Source organism: Equus quagga, chromosome 6, assembly GCF_021613505.1.
Source record: "Equus quagga isolate Etosha38 chromosome 6, UCLA_HA_Equagga_1.0, whole genome shotgun sequence".
Taxonomy (NCBI): domain Eukaryota; kingdom Metazoa; phylum Chordata; class Mammalia; order Perissodactyla; family Equidae; genus Equus; species Equus quagga.
This window is the reverse complement of record NC_060272.1, coordinates 6054213-6075860: the sequence shown is the minus strand read 5'-3', so window position 1 is coordinate 6075860 and position 21648 is coordinate 6054213. Positions and strand designations below refer to the sequence as shown.

The window sequence follows — 21648 nt, the reverse complement described above, 5'->3', positions numbered from 1 at the left end:
ATCCTGAGCTGGAGGAAATAGCTATCAAGGACAGAATTGGAAAAATTAATGAAATTTGGATGTAGACTGTGGGTTAGACAATAGCATTTATTAATGCTAAATTTTCTGATTTTGATAACTTTTGTGCAAGAGAATATCCTTGTTCTTGTGAAGTACATACTGAAACATTTAGGAGTAAATGACATGGTGCCGGCAACTCAATTTTAACTGATTCAGGAGAAATAAAAGAGAGTGAGAAAAAAGAGGGGAAAAGTATAAACAATTGGTGAATTTATGTAAAGTGTAAAGTATCTTTCCTGGGTCGGCCACCATGAAGTACCACAGACTGTGTGGCTTCAAACAACAGAAATTTCTTGTTTCACAATTCTGGAGGCCAGAAGTCTGAAATCAAGGTGTTGGCAGGACCTTTCTCCCTCTGAGACCACTAGGAGAGGACCCTTCCTTGTCTCTTCCAGCTCCTGGTGGCCCCAGACATTCCTTGGCTTGTGGCAGCATCCCTCCAATCTCTGCCTCCATCTTCACCTGGCCATCTTCCCTCTTGGTCTGTATATTCATCTCCAAATGCCCCTCTTATTATAAGGACACCAGCCATGTAGGTTACTCCAGTACGACCTCGGCTTCACTTAGCTAATTACATCTGCAGTGATCATATTTCCAAATAAGGACACATTCCTACATATGACGGCTTAGGGCTTCACCCTTTCTTTTTCGGGGAATACAATTCAACCCATAACAGGTAAACAGGAGTTTTATGTATTACTCTTGCAACTTTGAGTAAACTTGAATTTACATCAAAATTTAAAATTACCAAAAAGTGTTAGCGTATAAAAAGTGGTGTCTGTTTATTAAAATGTCATTGGTTACTTCTCATTAAAATTTCAGTGTTAGTGTGTTAGAGAATTATTACTAAATGAAACAAATAAGTATATTCATTGACGCTAAGTTGCTACATAAACTAAACTGATAAACTGTTTCTTTACCGGGAATGTCCACTTATTTTTTCACATGTCGTTTGATCTGTAGTAAATAAGATCCCTCCATGGGGGGCTGAGACCTTTGAGCTCCATTGCCAGTACTCCAGGAACGTGGTTCGTGATGAATTGGAAATGGAGCAGCCTTCCAGCTTGAAGGAGGGGAAATACACTCCGTGCTCCCGGGGGGACAGTCCAGTCCTCCACCGCAGAAAGTGTTTGAGGAGTTTCTGTGGACTTTGCACATGTAGCATTGATTACTTTAATTTTCTTGATGAAAACCAATCAGGCTGTGATTAACTGATTTTCTTGAAGACAAACCGAAAGGGTTGCCTCCCAGGCTGTATTGCACAAAGATGACATTTTCATTGAGCTGTTCTTACTAGTGCAAGTTTTTCTTAACTTGGAATTTCTTCTTTCAGTGAGACAAAGGGTGATAACTGCTGTCAGTTTCAAAAATTTGACATCTGGTGATTGGGTATAGGAATGTAAACTAGGAAGATATTACACACACACACACACACACACACACACACCCTTAGGGCTTAGGGGATCCATGGGCACCAAATATAAATTAGTTTTCTCGAATCATGGGAAAGTATACATGTCTTCCATCTACTTTATTCTCAATATCTTTTTTACACACACGGTTCTTAATCCATATGTTTTTATAATTTATAGCCTTCAGTTATTTTAAAATATTTCACATTTAGAAAATTTGTAGTGATTACTAAGGCAATTGTTTCTGTATCATAAAATAAATGCAGGCTTGCCTATTCTTTGTCCTGTATTTAAAAATCTAGTCTAAACCCCTTAGCTCCTCCTAGTTCTCATCACCTGAAATAAAACAATGATGCATAAAATCAAACACACACACCAACGCACGAGAAAATTAAAGTCAATGTTTACTGTTGGGGTTCTCATTCTGTACTGAAAGGACTGAGACATATAGCCAAGGAAACAATATAATTAATATGTGCACCAGTTCAGGAGAACTTTGCTCTGGCTTTTATATTCATAGCTGAAAAATCATATAGTGGGTGCTTACATCAGTGCAATGAAATATGAAATGTAAAAAGAACATTATTTTTGAAAAAGATATTTAAGAATATCGTGCCTTGGAAGAGAAAAAATTATATTTTTGAATACATGTTTTTTCAAATTCTCTTAATAAAAATAGATAATGTCAAGAGTGATATTTTTGTTGAATTGAATTATTTGTTAGCTGTAATTTAACAAAATTGAGAAAATTTATTTTATATTCCAGAGTAGTTCAAAGTATTTTTTTAAATAATTATTAATAGAATACCTTACAATTTCTAGTAAAGAATTATTTCCCTTTATGTATGCTAGAAATTAGACCATCCCGATGGTGTTGAGAGAGGTCTTCTGACATTTTGAGGAAAAGTCCTGCTCTACACGTCATCAACTCTGTATTTCCAGTGGGATCCATTAACAACTAAAATTGAGCATTAATACTTGAGTTAGACTAAGAATGCTAATCAACCATGAATCTTATCAATGGTGTTTTTTAAAATAGATGTACAGTTTCAGAATTCTAATTCAAGAAATACAGCTTCTCAGGGGATCCTTTAGGATCTATGTTCTTATTACACATAGCCCAGCCCATCTAGGGACATCTGCCAGGAGCAGAGGCAGTGGGGGCAGAGCTCCAGGGCCACCACAGGTCGGGCACTGTCACCCACGTCCAGTGGCAATAAAAAGAAGAAAGGGAGGGAGGGAGAGAGGGAGAGAGAAAGAAGGAAAGAAAGAGTCTTTCACAAATGTCATCCATCTGGAAAGAGAGAAGATGGGACCCATACATATGCACGTAGTGATTTTGAAATTGTATATATACATCCTTGAAAATAGAGGTCAAAATTTAGTTTAAAAGAATTATTAGGAAAATTACAACTCTTTGCCTCAATTTTTAATAATTAGGTTAAGTTCAGTGTTTGGCTTCTTATTTTTCTATTTGTATCCATAAATCTTTTTTGGTACCTAATACGTGCCAGGCACTGTAGTAAGTGTTGGGAATATAAAGAGGAATAAGATGGGCTCTGTGGTTAGGGAAGTTGCCAGCCCCCAGGGAAGTCCAACTTTTATATAAGGAATAATACCTGGTAATTCAGCAGCACAGACGAGCAGGGGACTATTTCAATTTCAATGAATGAGCCCAGTGAAAATATTCAGCGCCATGATTCAATTTCAGACTTTCTTTGAAAGAGCTTTGTGACTTCTTAAAGAATAGAAAATATTCTCTCCAAGTGCGTGACCTTCCTGGACACGAAGTTGCTCTCCTATTTGTTTTTGCTGTTATTGATAATATATGACTCTTAATTATGTTCATTGTTGCCTTGTGCCCAGATGTTTGGCATAGATAAGATTCTGTCTGAAAGATTTTTGTATTGGGAGAAAAAGAATAACTTGATTATCACCCACCTATCAGTGGTAAAATCAGTAACAACACCCTGCAGTTCTATGTTTTAATTGATTCTTTAACAATTAATACTTGAGCAGGTATGCAAAATCTTATTCTTGTGTTTGAAGATTAAAGGAAAGGAATCTTTAGCAAAGTCTACTTAAGAATACTGCCTCAAGTAATTTCTTTTCAAACTCTGAATAACTAAACCAAAATTAAATGCACTAGCAGGATAATTTGAAGTCATTAGTACCTCAAAATTACATGTTTTCCTCAGATAAGTGAAAATCTGAAAGATATAACTTGCTCTATTCAAATAAAGAGTATCTTTATATGGCTATAGAAAATGTAATGTGGTGCAGTTAAGATGGTGAAATCGGCAACACAGTTTATCTGGAGGGAAAATATTAAAATATGGGGTATTTGACCACTTTAATCTACCTTTTGTTTCTTTTTGTTTTTTTTTTTTTTGTTTTTTTTTTGAGGAAGATTAGCCCTGAGCTAACATCTGCTACAAATCCTCCCCTTTTTGCTGAGGAAGACTGGCTCTGAGCTAACATCCATGCCCATCTTCCTCTACTTTATATGTGGGACGCCTACCACAGCATGGCCTGCCAAGCAGTGCCATGTCTGCACCCGGGATCCGAACCGGCGAACCCCGGCCCCCGAGTCAGAATGTGCAAATTTAACCGCTGTGCCACCGGGCCAGCCCCTTGTTTTGTTTTTATAATATATTTAGAGCAGTCCTTTGGAAAACCTGTATATGTATATATATACAAGCTATTTATATATATACTCATAGGCATATATATAATAACAAAAGGCAAAATCCCACATTTTAATATGTAAGGTTATAAGTGTGACATACTTTTTTCTGTAAAGTTATGAATTTGGATATTATATGAACTGTATTAACTATATTAATATTGCAATACAGACTCCTATTCAGTAAAAAGGATAGGGGGAAACTTTCATTTGTCTGGCCTGAGTTTAATGACATGTTAGTGAGAGGCACATGAGAAATCTTGGACAATGGGTACATGTTCATGCCATGCCCTTGGAGAAAAGGTGCAAACCATGCCTGATAAATTTTATGGAGCTCATTAAAGAATGTGGAGCAATGGTGGCAATTTATGTGACCAATTTTTTAAGAGCAAAAGCACATCTATCATTGTATTTTGGGGTTTTTTTTTTTTTGGAGGAAGATTAGCCCTGAGTTAACATCTGCTGTCAGTCCTCCTCTTTTTGCTGAGGAAGATTGGCCCTGAGCTAACATCCATGCCCAGCTTCCTCTATTTCATATGTGGGACACCTGCCACACCGTGGCTTGATAAGCAGTGTGTACGTCCGCACCCGGGATTTGAACTGTCAACCCCAGGCCGCTGAAGTGGAATGTGCGAACTTAACCACTATGCCATCATCAGCTGGCCCCTCTGTTACTGTACTTAAGCTGGGATGGGCAAAGGGTGCTCAGGATGCTCAGAGGTGCTTGATGGAGGACATGTGAAGCTGAAAGACGTATCATAGCCATAATTAATATACTCCATCCATTAATGTCTTCAGATTATATTTTTTGTTATAAAACACTTTCTGGAAAGAGAAAAACTAACCAGAAGCCATTAGCCCCAGCCTTTATTAGAACATCATAGTATGAGAACAGCTCTCAGATGAGTTTCTGTGGAGAGCAAGGTGCCTAAAGATTTAATAGGATAGTTTGGGGCAGATCAGCCCGAGTTCATAGAAGAGTTTGCCATTTCGACTCTCTGAAGGCAGGGGGCACTTCTGTTGTGTTAGAAACAAGACAGGCTATGGGGCAGCCAGCTCAGAGGCATGCATGGTTCAGCAGCCATGGATTGGATATTTAGGGTTTAGAAAGAGGGGTGGGCAGAAGTGTTTGGGACTAAGCTCTTGTAAGGATCCGTTGAATATTTTTAGACCATCAGGGTTTCTCACAACGTATTTCATGTATTTGTCTTAAAAATTAATTCCAGTTTCTTACATGATTCTGCAGGGTTATATCTAATGTAAACTTTTTCCCGACTAAGATAGAAATGAAATTTTGATCAGCTTTCTGTGTTAACCTCAACATGATGTTATATTTGTTCTTTTCACTCACAGGCTGGAGCCAATGTCCTTCTGCAGGATGTCAATGGAAATATCCCATTGGACTATGCCGTAGAAGGGACGGAATCGAGCTCTATCCTATTGGCCTATCTGGATGAAAATGGTGGGCTGATGCTTTGAAAAACCATGGAAAGATAGATGAAAAGATACAGTGGTAGAATGATAAGTGTATATACATTTTTAGGTGTGCTTACATGATTTTAGAGTGGTGCAGTTTCCCTAGATTGTGTCAAATAAGGATAGGTCTATACAGCATTTCATTGCTCCTACTGCAATGCATCTTGGATCTAGTCAATGCAGTTTTGCAAGCCAGCAGAAATCTAGAGGCCAACAATGAAGGAACATTTTAACAAGCATCTAAAGTCCATAATTAGTGGGACTGTCTTTGTAATTATAATCTGTTCTCCACCGGGATGGGAAGGGAAGTGAACCAGCACAATTGAATTTTGAGTTAATGAGAGCAAGGTCATCTGAAGTGTATTCTCTTAGGAGCAGATGGTCCTCGGAACAATTACACGCAGGTAAGTGAAGGCTTAAGTCAGGGGCAGTTTGCACAGCATCCCAGCATCCACTCGTAGTGACACTTGGAAAAACAAACGTTGTTAGAAGAAAGCCCCACTATCACGATGCTAGCCTGCAAAGATGCGGCTGAGCCCCCAAATGTGTTCACTGACGAAGAACGTTTAATTGCACAGTCTCAGCATATAATTTCATGAGTAAGTTCAGCATCAGCAAAGTGGGAGGTACTTGAAACCTTGAGCCTGATATGATATTAAACTAAAGAAATGGCCCTTCTTTTTTTCTTTCTCTTTTTTAAGTATAAATAACAACAAAGAAATTCCAATCCCTTTGAGTATGATCTTCTGTCAGAGAAAGGTTAAGAATTTTAAGAGCCACGCTGTGCTTCTGACTCTATCCTTCTCGCCTCTAAGAAAGCCCCACATCTGCCTCTTTGTTCGCTCTGCTTTTTGCCTTCTCCAGATCGCTTGTATCAAAGGATGGGGTGGCTTGGAATAATAATAATTAGTACTTAGCAGCCATGAATTCTTAAAATATAGTCTCATTAATTCTGAAAGCAAGGTAGATACTATTATCTTCATTACAGAAAATGTGAGCAGAGCTGTGCCACTGAAGGTCACCCTTAAGGCTTGGGTGACAGAGCGGCATGGGATGCAGGCTGTGTGGTGTAGCCATTGGTTCCCTCGGCATCTCCCTCCCTCCTTGTTCTCGCACCTACATGAGAAATGGCATGCTTTCTTCACGTCTTGTCCATTGTGACTTGTTGAAGACAGATTCTATTACTTCTAAAATGAATGATGCTCAAAGTTATGCACATTCCACTCTTGAGAAGTTTATTATTTGGACCTCTGCAAAATCGGACTTGGCAGTGCCCAATTCTGCATTGGAATGAAGGACTTGGCTGTGTTTTATTTAGCTGTGCCAGTTCCATAGGATTGCTTCCTGCTCTTCTGATCGTCCTGAATTTCTAATAGGCACAGTAATAAACATTTCTCTTTGGAAACTAAAATAAGTATATTTATTTGCAAAAGAATCAACGTTACTTATAAACCTTCCAACTCATTAAAGGATTTTGTTCGATAAGAAATGTTAGTATTTGCAGAAGCAGTATTATCTGTCTTATGTAAAGAAAAATCCGTGCAATCCTTTGAGAGTTTGATTTTAAAAATGATTAAGGGAAAAAAAGGAGAGGAAGTTACTGACTCTGAATAGTTAGGAGAAAATCTGTCACAACGATGGCTGTCACAATCAGTTTGTAAAATACATGTTTACTGGAACAAATTCAATTTAATATCTCTTAAATTTTTAATTCTGTTTTCCATTTGTCACTGCTGTCGCACTGGCTTCTGCCTTCCCATCCGTCTTGCCCCTCCCTCACCTCATTCACAATCTGGTTCCATTTCTGCCAGTGTCCCTCCTACTTATCTGTCTCAGCTGCCATAATTCCAGTAAATACTGTCTAATACGATTTATTCTCTGGTCCCTTTGTTGGTGCACATTTAGAGTTATCTGTTCTGACAGTGTGGGCTGATGTCCTTAGAAATTTCCAATATTCTGAGATGAGATTTTTATGATTATTTGGTACCCGGTGTTTCAGCACTGCATTCTTATAACCAGGTGGTTGCAATATTTGAATTTGTGCTCTGCATCATACAGTTTCAAATCAGAGTACTTATCGTGCTGTCACATCAGGACACATGTGGCAGGAGGCAGGTGAGGTCGTGAGCAAGCTGATTACATGGAAAATCGCTGGTCACAAGTTCTAATTGTACTGTCACTGCTGACGTACACTGTACACCCGGGCACAGCAATTAACCTCGGCTCACCGCCTCAGCTTCCTGGGCTGGAAAACGAGACAGCCATGGAGGCTGATCGAGCATTTGATGCATATTAAATCTCCAGTGCTAGGCAAACCAGATGGCATTCAAGGAAAGCAATTGATTGTAAAATGAACCAGCAAAGAAAGAAAGCACTGCTGGGAGAGCTCGAGGTGGTCCAGGACAGATGCTCGCCATGGGAAAAATACCTATATAATTTTTTTCAAGTCCTTGAAAAATAAATAAAACAAAAGTTTTTACTTTGCTCTACATACATCATCACCCACTGCCCTTTCTCCTTCCTTTTAAATTCATCCTTTCAGGAAAAGCAGCTCATGTTTATTCTCTTGAATTCCTAATCTCCCCCACTCAGCCCACTGAAGTTCAGCTTCTGCCCCTGTGGATCCATGGCAATGTCCCTACAGTGACTGCCATTGCCCTCCTTGGTACTCTACTCAGCCATCACTTCCGTCCTCCTATATCCTCATGTCCTGTGACATTGGATAACCTTGATCACACTCTCCTATGAAATCTCTCTTACCTGCAATGATATTTCCATAGTTTTCTTCCCTTCTCTTTGAGCTTCTGCTTAGTTTGCTTTGTATGCACCATTGGACGTCCAGACGCCGTGGATTCCAAATGTGGGTGGTTCCTAGGGCTTTGTCTCTGAGTATCTTCTATCATTCCACACTGTTCCTAGCTTATCTCACCCTCTTCCTTGCATTGTTACCATCTGCCTGTTCCCAAGAGTATTCCTGTAGCTTGGATATCATTCAAGACCTTCAGCCTAGTGCATGCAATTTTATTAAGTATCTTGACTTGGCTATCAGACAATTTGAAATAACACGTCCAATATGGAACTTATTGTTGTCCTTTCATACTCTGTCTATATTCCATTTTACCGTTACAGCCAGGAATCCAAGAATCTGAACGTCACTTTTCTTCTAAATCTCTCACATCGAGTTGTCACCAAATCTTGCAGATTCTACTTCCTTTACATCTGTCTAATACGTACACCTCCCTTGCCAATCTTCCTGTTACTGGCTTAGTTAAAACCCTGGTCTTTCTGTTTTGAACCAGCCTTGGAAAGTGGTCTTTTTGCTCCAGTCTTAGCCCTCCCTATTCATTCTTCAGAGGACTCCAGGTTAATCAGTCCACAAATGTCCTTGTATCTTTCTTCTGCTTATTAAATGTCCACTCACAACACTATCCCTGCACTGACCTGATCAGAATCACCATTGTTAGGGTGACAGTGCATCCCAGTTTCCTTGGGGCAGTCCCACATTATGCCTGTGGTCAGGGTTGGGGAAAGGGATGGGGTAGAGGGTGACAACATCCTTTGGGCTTGAACATGTCTGTTTCTCTTTGCTAGACCAACTTTGTTGATTTGCCTGCTCAACTCTTTTTGCTTCCTTCAAGTGTTGGATCTCTTGGGAAGCTTACTATGGAGACAAAAATTGGGGTTAGATTCAACTCTAGGGGTTTAGGGAATCTTATGCTAAGATCATGGGATGGGTCATATCATAGTCAGCATCATGATAAAATTATCTATAATTGAGGCATACAGTACCCTCAATACGAAATGGATCATGGAGAAAAGGAAAAGTTGAATTGTTAAAAAAAACAGTATTATCTTATGAGGGACAGATAAGGAAAGTTCAGATAGGTTTGAGAGTGACTCAAGGTGTTAATGTAGTTTCAGTTTTGCATGAGCTTCTATTGATATTATCAAATGTAATCAGATAGCAGTAATTAATATCACATGGAATAACTTGTGAATTTGAGGTAAATGATTTTATTTCTTACTTCCTAAATTTGAAGAAATTACCAAATTCCTGTCAAAATAATAAATCTAAGCAGGACTTACATCAATTTTTTTTTTTCAGAAAAGAGTCTGGAAATGAAACCTAGTTTCTTTGAAAGAAGAGAGGATTGGCCCATTATCCATTATGAAATAGACTTCTTATGGGCTATAGCCGTGTTTGCCAGGAGGAGCTTAAGAAATTTTTTGACCAAAAAGAGAGGGAATTTCCATTCTATTGTATTACCAGAAATAAACTTGTTCTTTTTTCCTGAACATATAACAAAAATCTAAGAATCACATTATTTGGTATCATATTTGATTTAAAATTAATTTTTAAGACAATGTCATAGTATTCTCCTCTGATATCTTCACAACAGTGACCAGAAATAGATTGTTTTCCCATAATGTGTTGTACTTAAATGAGTCTGAAATAAGTGATAGCTAACCTCTCTGTCTTAATTTCTCTTTTATCTTTGAGCCAAATCTTTTGTTTTCTTTTTTTTTTGAAGAAGAAGATTAGCCCTGAGCTAACATCTGCTGCCAAGCCTCCTCTTTTTGCTGAGGAAGATTGGCCCTGAGCTAAGCTCCGTGGCCATCTTCCTCTACTTTATATGTGGGACATCTGCCACAATATGGCTTGACAAGCAGTGTATAGGTCCCCACCTGGGATCCAAACTGGCAAACCCCAGACCACCCGCTGAAGTGGAACGTGCAAACTTAACCACTGCGCCACCAGGTTGGCCCTGAACCCAATCTTTTTTTATCACTCAATTTTAATTACAGTTTAAATAATTATCTAAAAGATATATACCACTTCAGTAAACTTTGCAACATTATAAAAGTTAAAATAATGTAGCCTTGGAGTAGGGTAACCATCAGATCCTTCTGCTGCTTCAATGTGCAAAATTGAACACTGGCATCTGAGAAATAATATTTTCCCAAATTAACTCACATGTCAAATTCCATTATCCTAAAAATGAGAATAGAGTGACAGTTTTAGTTGGTTCTTAACAAACCTCAGATGTGCCTGTAAGGGAAATGTGTCAGTTCTTCTGAAATGGGGCACGATGGCTCAGAAGCAGAGGTATGGTTAATGGGTTCCTCTTTCATTTCTCTGCTAAATGGGTTGGCTTTGAACAGAGTGTTTGAACAAGGTACCTTATTCAAATATTGCGTTTTGCTTTATTTTGTTTGGTTTCTCTCTGCCTCCTTATAACAGAGAAAATCTCCCTAAATGAATAGCATGTAATCCCTATACCAGAAGGCTGACTAATAATGACAGCTCACTGTTATTGAGTGCTTACTGCAAGCTAAATACTATTTATTTTCTTTATGTGTTTTAACTCATTCTCCTCACAACTAGTGAAACAAGAAGTTTCAGCCCCATTTTGCAAATGGAGAAACTGAGGCAGAGGAAAAGTTGCCTGCCCTCATTGGCACAAATAGTTTAAGTGCAAGACACAGCACTAAAACCCAGGCAGGCTGACTCCTGAGCGCCTGTGCTCTGTGTCCATCCAGACTCAGAGAACAGGCTATGCAGTAAGGCAGACCTGGTGGGCTCTAAGGGGAAAATGATAGCACAGAGGCAACGTGCTAATATGCTCTCTGCCGTGTAGACAGATCTTATAAATATTACCTATAGCTTTGCTCCATTGGGATGTATGTTGTTATCTGAGTGATTGAGGATACAGAAGACCAGACATGTTGAATAGCTTTCCCAAAGTCACCCTGGGGAAGTCAGTCACAGACTCAGCACGGCCAGGAGGATCCCTCCAGCATCTGTGCTCGAGTCCACTGTGCCCTGATCTCTCTCCATGTTTGCAGCAAGGACTCAATCAGACAAGAGATAGAAAGTGCTCAGAATAGTGGCTGGTTCATAGCAAATACTTGCTGAGAGGGAGATGTCATCATCATCATCATTATTGCTTTCACTTGGAATAAGATGGATTATTTCCCCTTTGTAAATGCCTATTTTGTCCTGGAACCAATGCTAGGAACAGGGATGCATAAATGCAGAGATATAAGCTACCATGGAGATTAGATTAGTTTGTCCAAACTAAGAGGTTGACATTGGTACAATACCATTAACTAAACTACAGACTTTATTTAGATTTTTCCACTAAAGTCCTTTTTCTATCCCAGGATACTACATTGCTTTTAGGAGCAACTATTTTGGCCAGAAAATCATAGAGAACAAAAACTATATCTTTATGACTCACCTTAATTCAATTCAAGTACTTAAAGGTACCGGGGCAGTGTGTATTAATTATTTATACGAAAACCGATATCCATTGAGAGCCTGGCATATATAAAGCATTGTATCCCATCTTTGGGCTATAGTAAGAGGAAATTATTCAAGACCATACTCTAGCTGAAAATAGGATGGATGCCAGGACAAATAATTATAGACGCTTTGAGAATTCAAAGTGGGAGAGGGACTTCAAAGAAGAACATGTTGAAAGAATGTAAGATAAAACTAAGTTTTGACCCCTAGTTGCTGAGAAGCATCTCTACATTCTGTTTGAAAAGCTCCTTTTCCCCTAGGAGTGGATCTGACCTCACTGCGCCAGATGAAACTTCAGAGGCCAATGAGCATGTTAACCGACGTCAAACACTTCTTATCGTGTGGAGGAAATGTTAACGAGAAAAATGATGAAGGAGTGACTCTGGTAAGTGAACATTCCTGACTCAGAAATATTGCTTAAATAGAGAATTTAAATTGATTTCTAAACTATGGAATTGGATATAGTTAACTTTTAAGTAATGTATTTTTTCCTGATAATAAAAGTAATGCATATTCATTGTAGAAATTTTGGAAAACACATAAATATGCAAAGAGGAAAATGCAAATCACTTATGCCACCACCCAGAGAAAACAATGTTTAGATGTTGATATATTTTCTTCAAGCCTGCCTTCTCTGTGTGTTTTCCTACAGATTTATAAATTTTTAATGCATTTCTTTGTCAATGTGATTGTTGAGATGGAACTTGTAGGAGAATGTTTTCATTTTAATTTTAAGCAAAACAAACTGTGAGTTACTCTGGTAAATGAATTTCTAAATTCAAGCAAACGTCATTACTTTTTTTATTGCTATCAGGCACAGCTGCAGTAAATTAAAAACAGAACAATTAAATTTGGATTAATTTTAATATAAGCACAATGTCTAATCATCTAAATAAGAACATTTGGCCCTATCGACCCATAAAATTTACTTGGACTAGGCGTGCTGAGGTTAAAATTAATATGGTGGACATAAATGGAAAAAACAGGGAAAAACAAAAAAGAGAGTAAACAAGGGCAGCGGAAGAGAAGATGAAGCTATGAAGCACGCGGCGCATAGAAGGGGCTGGAGGCAGTGATTCGGTTTCTGCCACGGGAAAGCTATGGCGTGAGGCTGAACACAGTAGATGGAGGAAGTGACTGAACTCAATGCATGAGAGTTTTGTGAGATCTGACAAATTTTTTGATGTATTAAATGTCGATTGTGTGCCTTGAGACCTCTAGATGGAATTCTCTTCTTAGATGTTGCTTTCAGCCTTTGGAATATAAGTTTCAGGAGACTATCAAAAATCTAACTCTAAGCTATAAGAAAAGAAAACAAGGAATGTTTAGAGTTTATTGAAAAATAACACATTCAAATGTTAAAACATTCTAATTAACTTATCGAGGAAATATGTATTGACCACATCCTGTGAACAGAATAATAATGAACAAAAACCACAAAAGTCCTTTTGTCATGGTCTCCCATTTCATTGGGGAAGGCACATAATATGCAATATAAATGAGCTAAGTATATAGCATGTTAATGATAAATGCAAAGGAGAAAATAATAAAGCTAGACAGGGACGTGCTGAGCATTTTGTCGACATTTTGGATAGGCCGACAGGTAAGATGTCACTGACAAGGAGAGTTTTGAGTAATGACCTGAAGGAAGTCTGCACACACTGCAGGTGTGAAGGAGGAGCATTCCAGGCTGGACAGTGATAGGAGCAGAGGCCCTGAGGCGGGAGTGGGTATAGTGTGATTAAGAAACAGCAAGGATGCCAGCGTGGCTGAGCCGAGTAAAGGATAGGAGAGAAGTAAGAGGTACCGAGATTAGATCACACAAGGTCTTGTGGGCCTGTGTGACGACTGTGGCAGTTACTCTGAGTGAGATGGGAACACACTGGAGAGTTCTGAAGAGAGGCGGGACACGGATCCTACTTTCATTCTAAAAGGATCTCTCGCTCTGACTGCTGTGTTAAGGATGAGCTGTAAGAGGGCAAGACTGCAGCCAAGAGTTCAGTCAGGAGACTGTTCCTGTGATCCAGGCAAGCGGTGCTGTGGCTCAGGAAGAGGCGGTAGAAGTTGAGGTGGTGAGAAGTGGCTGATTTCACTCTATCTTAACAGAAGATCCATTGGGTTTTCCTGATGGAAATGTGGTGTGAGAGAAAGAAAAGACTTCAGGATGACTCCAAGTATGTTGAGCTTGAACAACTGGAGTGATGGAGTTGGCATCCAATGGGATAGAGAAAGCTGAGGACGAAGGGAGCTTAGAGCAGGGAGGAGCAGGACCAGTTTTGGAAAGGTGAGGTTAGAAGTGCCTCTTAGCCATCGCCACAGAGATGTTGAGTTTGTGGCTGGATGTTGAGTCTGGAATTCAGGAGATGTCTAGACTGGAGAAACAATTTTGGGAACATTAGCATGTACGTGATACTGGAAGTCTTGTCCCTGGATGGAATCATGAATTTGACACAGAAGGAAAGAGGATTTGGGACTGAGCCATGGAGCCTAGGAAAGGAGGAAGATCCAGAAAGGAGATGAGAAGGAGGAACTCCTGAGGTAGGAGGAAAACTAAGAAAATGAGACGTCCCCAGAGCCAAGTGAAGGAAGTGTGACAATGAGGAGGAAATCATAGAGTCTCTGGCACTGCTGAGAGGCCAAGTAAACGGAGATGGCAGTTGGCTATTGGACTTAATAATGTGGAGGTCGTTGGTCTGCCCATCTAGGACAGTTTCAGTGGAGTGGTGGGGTCAAAATCTGGATTGGAGTGAGCTATTTAATTAATAGTTCATTTAATGTATGTAATGCACTAATGCCTAACACATGGGAGAAAGCCAGCAGAGTCTTTGTTTCTTTGTTTGGCAGAAGATATTATAACTTTATTTTTTTGTTTAGTTTTGTTTTTGTTTTACTTTTTTTTCCCCAAGTAATTTTGTTGAGATCCTAATGGTTTATAACATTGTGTAATTGGGGGTATACATTATTATTTATCAATTTCTGAATACACTTCATCATGCTCACCCCCAGTAGTCTAATTTTTGTTAAATGAAAACAGCATACATGCTTCAATCACTGCTAAATACAAGGACCTACATACTTCAGAAGAGAAGCTCTTGAAAGAATCAATACACAGCAATAAATTGCTCTCATTTTCAGCCATCTTCAATTTTGCATTACTTGTGAGTTTTTTTTACTGAATAGAGAACATAAATATTGCAAATAATTGCTCTATAATAACTACATCTTGTGTTGATCATCTCTGAGCGTCTTACAAGGAAAGTAACAGTAAGCAGGAGAGTAGGAAGTAGTCCGTGGAAGATCACAGCATTTAGCAAGAGACTGTTCAGCTGGACTCTCATGTCTACGTTGGTCAGTCCATTGTGTTAATGACTGCCATCCCTGGAGCTGTCTCTCTGTAGGGTGCATGTCTAGCATATGTTCCTGTTTATTGTTATGACAACAAGAAGAAGACACTTTTGTCCACAAGCTGATTTTTATATCTCCAGTCGGAATGTCATCTGTGGTTCAAAATTGGGCATAATTTCCCTTACTGTTGAATTGTATGCACACAAGAGATGAAACTATCAACAAAAAAAAAGCTCAATAGGAATAAACTTCTAGTAAGATGGTCTTTATGTTACTTTTTCTTCCTTTCTTAGAATATTCAATCAAATAACCAAACATAACATAGGTCTTTTAAAAAGGTCACTTAGTTTACATTAATATTCTTCTTAAATGAAAACAAAGGCCTCAGAAAAGGATACAATTCCAAAAAAAGTCATGTTACCAAGCATGTGAAAATGAGTTCTTAAGTTTGAGTATATATAAAAAAATACTCTTTGAAAATACTACTGTTATAACCAGCATATATATTCTGGAGATGCTGGTTCTTTACTGTTTTGTCACAGGATTTGATATATCACATTTGGCCTTAAGGCGTATTTACTTGGTTTGTTGGAAAAGAATTATTCATGAGATGCAAATATCACGCAATTTTATTTTTGTCCCCCTTTTGTATTTCAGTAGTAGTGGTTCAATCCTTACTTCTGGATGAAGCCTCAGCCAGTGCTGTTAGATTTCTGGTCATTTTTAGGGAATAAAGCTCTTTGGTTACTTTATGTCACGATACATAGCCTCACTTTAGAGATTAGAGTCTCCGGACCCATGTAAAAATGAAAACTCCTGGCTTGCATGAAGTTAGGGCTCACTATCTTCTTGCTGTACTCCACTTTAGCCATCTACCATCTGATCATGGATTCCTTGTCAGAATAATGAGTTTTTGGTTTTTTGGGGGTTTTTTCTTTTTGCTGAGGAAGATTGGCCCTGAGCTAACATCCACCGCCAATCCTCCTCTTTTTGCTGAGGAAGATTGGCCCTGAGCTAACATCCATGCCTGCCTCCCTCTATTTTATATGTTGGATGCCTGCCACAGCATGGCTTAATAAGTGGTGCATAGGTCTGCACCCAGGATCCAAACCAGCGAACCTCAGCCCGCTGAAGTGGAACGTGTGAACTTAATGGCTGCACCACCAGTTGGCTCCCAGAATAATGTTTTTGATGTAGTAAAAAATGGTGCCCAAATTACAAGTAAACCCAATTATGTTGAAACACAGTAACCATAATATTAAAATTAAATTGTGATCTGTAACACATGTGCTTCTTTATTAACACACTAACAGATCTAATAATTACCATGACTTAAGAATAGAGTTGAACATGAGTAATATTCTGAGATATCTGCTACAACAGAAACATCATATGAAAATATTAGGATTTCTTTAATATCACGAGTGTGCTGCCTATGTTCATCACTGAAGAATTTGCTAAATTTCAGTTGGGGCTAGAAAAATATAAAACTAACCATTTTCTCACCCAAGTTTGCAAACCCTGTGAATTCTATGCACAGATCCTGCGGGGACCGGTGGGCCCAGGTGGTAAACCCTCATTTCAGTTAAATCTTGAACCTACTCCCGGGTAGCCCAGTGTCAGATCAGGAAGTCCATGGAAGGGAGAGTGCACACAGTCAACCATTGCCACTCCTGCCTCTTTCTTCCTCTTCTCTGTTGCCGAAGTTGAAGGAGGGGAAGAGCGGAGGAAACAGATGGGCAAGAGGAGACGCAATGACAGCAGAAAGGTTCAACTTGACCTTTCTTGAGATGATATATCATGCTCTCTGGGCAAGAAATTGACTCCTTCTCCTGCGAGGATGAGGGGGTTCTTAAGATACCACCTCCCAAGCCCCTCACTGGGACTCTGTAGCCGGCACCAGATCTGGGCGGATGCAGCTCATCACGATGGTCCTTGACACCTGCCTCAACTCTGGGAAATCCGCTGATACTCCCGCCTGTCTCTGCTGAGCCGTGCTGGCTCCCTCAGGCATCCCTCTGACAGAGAACCAGAAATGAACACAGCTTGCCTGTGGAAAAACTTCCATGTATATTTTTTCCCCTGCAAACTCATAAGTGTGCATATAGATCTGAATGTATCAATAACGCCCCTTCATTGCACACCAAAGCAGATAGCCAGCCCGTCTCTTGCCCTTCACTTTTACTAGGCAGGGATCAAAAACAGTCATGGTATCTCCGCCAAGCTGCCAAGGACACATAACTTCTCTAGAGGGTCGCTGAAGCCAGTCTCTCTCGACTTGAAAGCAGGAAGGAACTCAGGTCCCTCCCTCCACCACACACACACACCGTGGGAGGAGGAAGTGGACTCCTACCACACTGGCAGTTCTCTGCAAAAATTGTCCAACATTTTCATTCTCATTTTATCTCCAGTTGAAACCTATAATGCTCTCAGTTTTGAGGTAGAGGGCAAAAGTCATCTAAGCAGTTTTTGGACGACTATTTTCAAATTTCCGTATATGGTCTCACTTTGAGATATGATATGTATCTATATATAGTCTTCATCCTTGGGTCAATACTGAGATAGGAGAAGTCCTCTGTTAGCATTCTCCTACAAATATAGATTAAGGGAGATCTGAAATTAGTGGTTAAAAATCTGCATTAATCCTTATACGTATTTGAATTGCTATGCCTCAAGAGTGATTTTCATTTACTCCTGACACAGTTTTCATCAAAAGATGGCATTAGCCTCAGAGTGATCTTCCAGCCTTAGACTCATGGGGTCACAGACCTTAAATAAGATCAAATCCAATGGGGGTGTATTTTAAATTTTACACGCAGATTTTTTTTTTTAAAATGAGATGCACAAATACAAGAGTGAGTAAGAGACTTAATAATTAGCACCTATTTTCTACGTTACATAGAAGAAAGGACTTAAGCCTAACTGACAAAGGCCCTTCTAATAGAAAAATAAGGGGAGAAAAGACAAGGGGAAATATTCATGTCATTGACTACCACGGAAATTAAAACTGACATTTATGCGTCAAACAGTGAGCAAAATTAGGAGGCAGATAATAAACCAGGAGTAATATTTGCAACAGGTATTTAAAAGTGTTAATATCTTTAAAATATGCAGTGTTCATAGAAATTAATAAAAAAGGATGACCATCTCTCAATAAAAACATTTAAAAAATAATAATCAGAGTCAATTCACAAAAGAAAAAATACAACTAGCCTATAAATATGTAAAAGGAGGCATTGTTGGAATTAAATACGTGGGAATTATTTGCAATCATTTTAGAAATAAATAATAGTGAGGACAAGAAAAGCTAAAGTTCTATGCAAATGAGTTCTCTCACATACTATTGGATGGAGTGTGAATGGGTACAAACATTCTCCTTCAGGACCTAATGGTTAAGCTCAGCGTGCTCAACTACGACAGCCAGGGTTCAGTTCCTTGGCATGGACCTACACCACTCATCCATGGCCATGCTGTGGTGGTGACCCACATGCAACATAGAGGAAGATGGGCAAAGGATGTTAGCTCAGGGCAAATCTTCCTCAAACAAAAAGAGGAAGATTGGCAACAGATGTTGGCTCAGGGCAAATCTTCCTCAGAAAAGGAAAAAAAAAGCCAAAAAAATCCATAAATTTATGGGATGAGTGCAGGGTTTGTTAGGAGTATTAATACTGCAGCATTATACTCTAGCCTGCCCAACTCGGATGTCCACTCTCCTTTGCTACTTCAAAATGTCAGTGCTGGAGATCAGAACTGGTTTCAGACCACAATGGCCATGTGTCCTTGGACCAATTACTTAAATTATCTAAGCCACAATTTTCCCAACCGCAAAATCAGGACAATGATAACTGTACCACAGGTTGTACAGAATAGATGAAATAATTTATAATTGTGCATCATGTTTGTGGAACCACTCTAATGTCCTGTCCTACATGGTAACTAGATGGGCGATTTCCAACTCATGATAATTTTCCATTAGAACTGTGCTTTCAAATAGCTGCTGCTAGTTCTGTACAGAAACAACCACCACCTCTGTGTTTCTCATAAGACCCTGTGCAATAGCAGGAGAGGAGAATTCTGAGACACCACAGTGATAAACACTATTCCATTTTGGCACTTGATGTCTTCCAGCGATTGGTCAGGGCAAGGAGGAGTATACATTCCACTTCCAAAACAGACTTTTTTAAATTTTTTAACTCTAAGGCTAATTTTAGTGATGAGAAACTGTACTCCATGGGGTCTAGTGACTTGCTTATGGATTCAGAAGTTGATCGCTGATAGAATGAAGGTAAGGGCTCTAAGCTCCTGGTATTTTGTTATGATGATTTTAACAAATTCCAGTACATTGTGATGAGGTGGAAGTACTCAAAGGTAGGGTTTTTGTTTTGAAATTACCTAGGATTAAATTGCCCGCCTCCATAGATATCACTGGTAGCTCATGTTTGGATAGCTTTTCTACTAAGTGAGTCAAGAATGTTTTCCTTCTAGTCTTTTCCTTGGGAGCAGGGCATAAGATGACTGACTGGGAGTTGGGCTAAACCCAATTTTTGCTGTACAGAAAGCAAATCTACTCATTAAGGGGCTGATCCTATGACCTTGACATCATTAGTATCAGGTGTTAATCAACCGATGGACCCATTCTTAATGTAGTTTTAGACTAGAAGTGAAATTCTGAGATCCAGATGTTAGTGCATATGGCACAGAGTAACCTGCCAATCATTGACTGATCATTTAATAATGTTGAACAAATTTAGAAGCAGGTGAAAGATTAGTTGTCTAGGAGAACAAGTATTTAAAATTACATTTCTCTAAAATCCCTGTGGATATATTATTCTTCGGACTGTTCACTAGAATATTAATGATGAATTCTGTATGTAACAAATTATAAGAAGATTGATATGAAACGATCTCTTAATCTCTATGCCTTAAATTAGGTGAATACATTTGTTGGTCTAGTATAGTTGAAAGTACAAGAAATATACATATAAGTGTCACTGTAGATTGAAGACGTAATTAAGTATAGAGGTAGAAAAGCAAATGTTTTTGCTAAATTGTATCAAAATCTAGATATTTAATAAGGCTTTTGACTTTATTGTAATTTTGTCTTTCTGATAAAAATGGAAGAGACCTACAAAATTCCATGCTACAAAACCTAGAAGTCATGTTTTACTACTTTTAAATTAGTTTTTCTTTTTCTTTTCCTTATAGTTCCCTCTTCTTAATTATTATGATTACAAATTCAATCATGCAGTTACTTAATAAACTAATTTAAATTGGATGTGATGATAGTTTACTCACGAATAAAAGCTGCTGCCTTAGAAACAGGAATTCCCCCATCTGAAAAATTCTCCAAATGCTGGTCTCGTCTTTCTAGTTCCTGAGGCCTCATTTCTAGATCTCAGATTGCAGTAAGAAACTAAACCGAGAGAATGTTAAAATGATGGCTACGTAAGGGGGCACTAGAGAGGGAAATAGAAATTATATGAAAAAGTGCAGATTGTCAAAGTCAGAAGGAAAATAATAAAAAACTAACCCATAAGCCTTTTTCAAAGAATCATGACATCCGCTTGTACCAAATAAATAAAATTACATATATCTTCTCTTTTTTTAAAGGTCTCTATATTTTAGATCGAATACTTTATAAAATAGCTCTCTTTAAGCTATTGAATAAACTGTATTGGCGTCACTGCTCTTTTTAAGGTAAGTAACAAAATCTCTCTTTGTTGCAGTTGCATATGGCGTGTGCAAGTGGCTACAAGGAGGTGGTATCTCTTCTCCTGGAACATGGTGGAGATCTCAACATAGTAGATAATCAGTACTGGACCCCACTCCATTTGGCAGCAAAGTATGGCCAGGTAAAATGATTTCCTGAATTATGTTTAAAAAATCACTTTATAATCAATGTATCATTTCATATTTAGTTTTATTTTTATTTAAAATCATGCACTAATCATATGTAATTTGACTTTTAACAGCATCACTTTACTAAACAAATACTTTTATGGTTAAAAAAAACATTTAGAAGGACACATAATAATCTACATCCCTGAGGATTCTGTATATTGTAATCAAAATCAGTGGAGAAATAATCGAAACTTGTAAACATTCTTTATAGAATGGACTTAATACTATTTTCTTAATGTTATATAGCCTTATAAGCTTACAATTGCTTGAGTCTGCAATAATTCTGTTGTTTTCTACAATTAGCAGGTGTAAAGCAAAATTAAATTTTAGTTTTCTCTATAAATTACGTTTCATTTTAATGAATGAAGGATGGGTAGCAGAGTTCTTCCTCTGAATTGATTTTTGACTATAGCTAATACATCTTGAGTTACTATTGTACAAGTTAATTTCTTGTGAGGTAC

The 21648-nt window shown here is 38.5% G+C and overlaps 1 protein-coding gene across 1 annotated transcript in view; it reads left to right on the top strand.

The window, feature by feature from the left end:
* Nucleotides 1-21648, top strand: part of MYO16 (myosin XVI) — a 450985-nt gene that overhangs the window by 78913 nt on the left and 350424 nt on the right. Inside the window, exons 4-6 of the mRNA XM_046664745.1 lie at nucleotides 5512-5620; nucleotides 12202-12326; nucleotides 21013-21138. Coding sequence (XP_046520701.1) covers nucleotides 5512-5620; nucleotides 12202-12326; nucleotides 21013-21138 — 360 coding nt within the window. The remainder of the gene's footprint in view (nucleotides 1-5511; nucleotides 5621-12201; nucleotides 12327-21012; nucleotides 21139-21648) is intronic.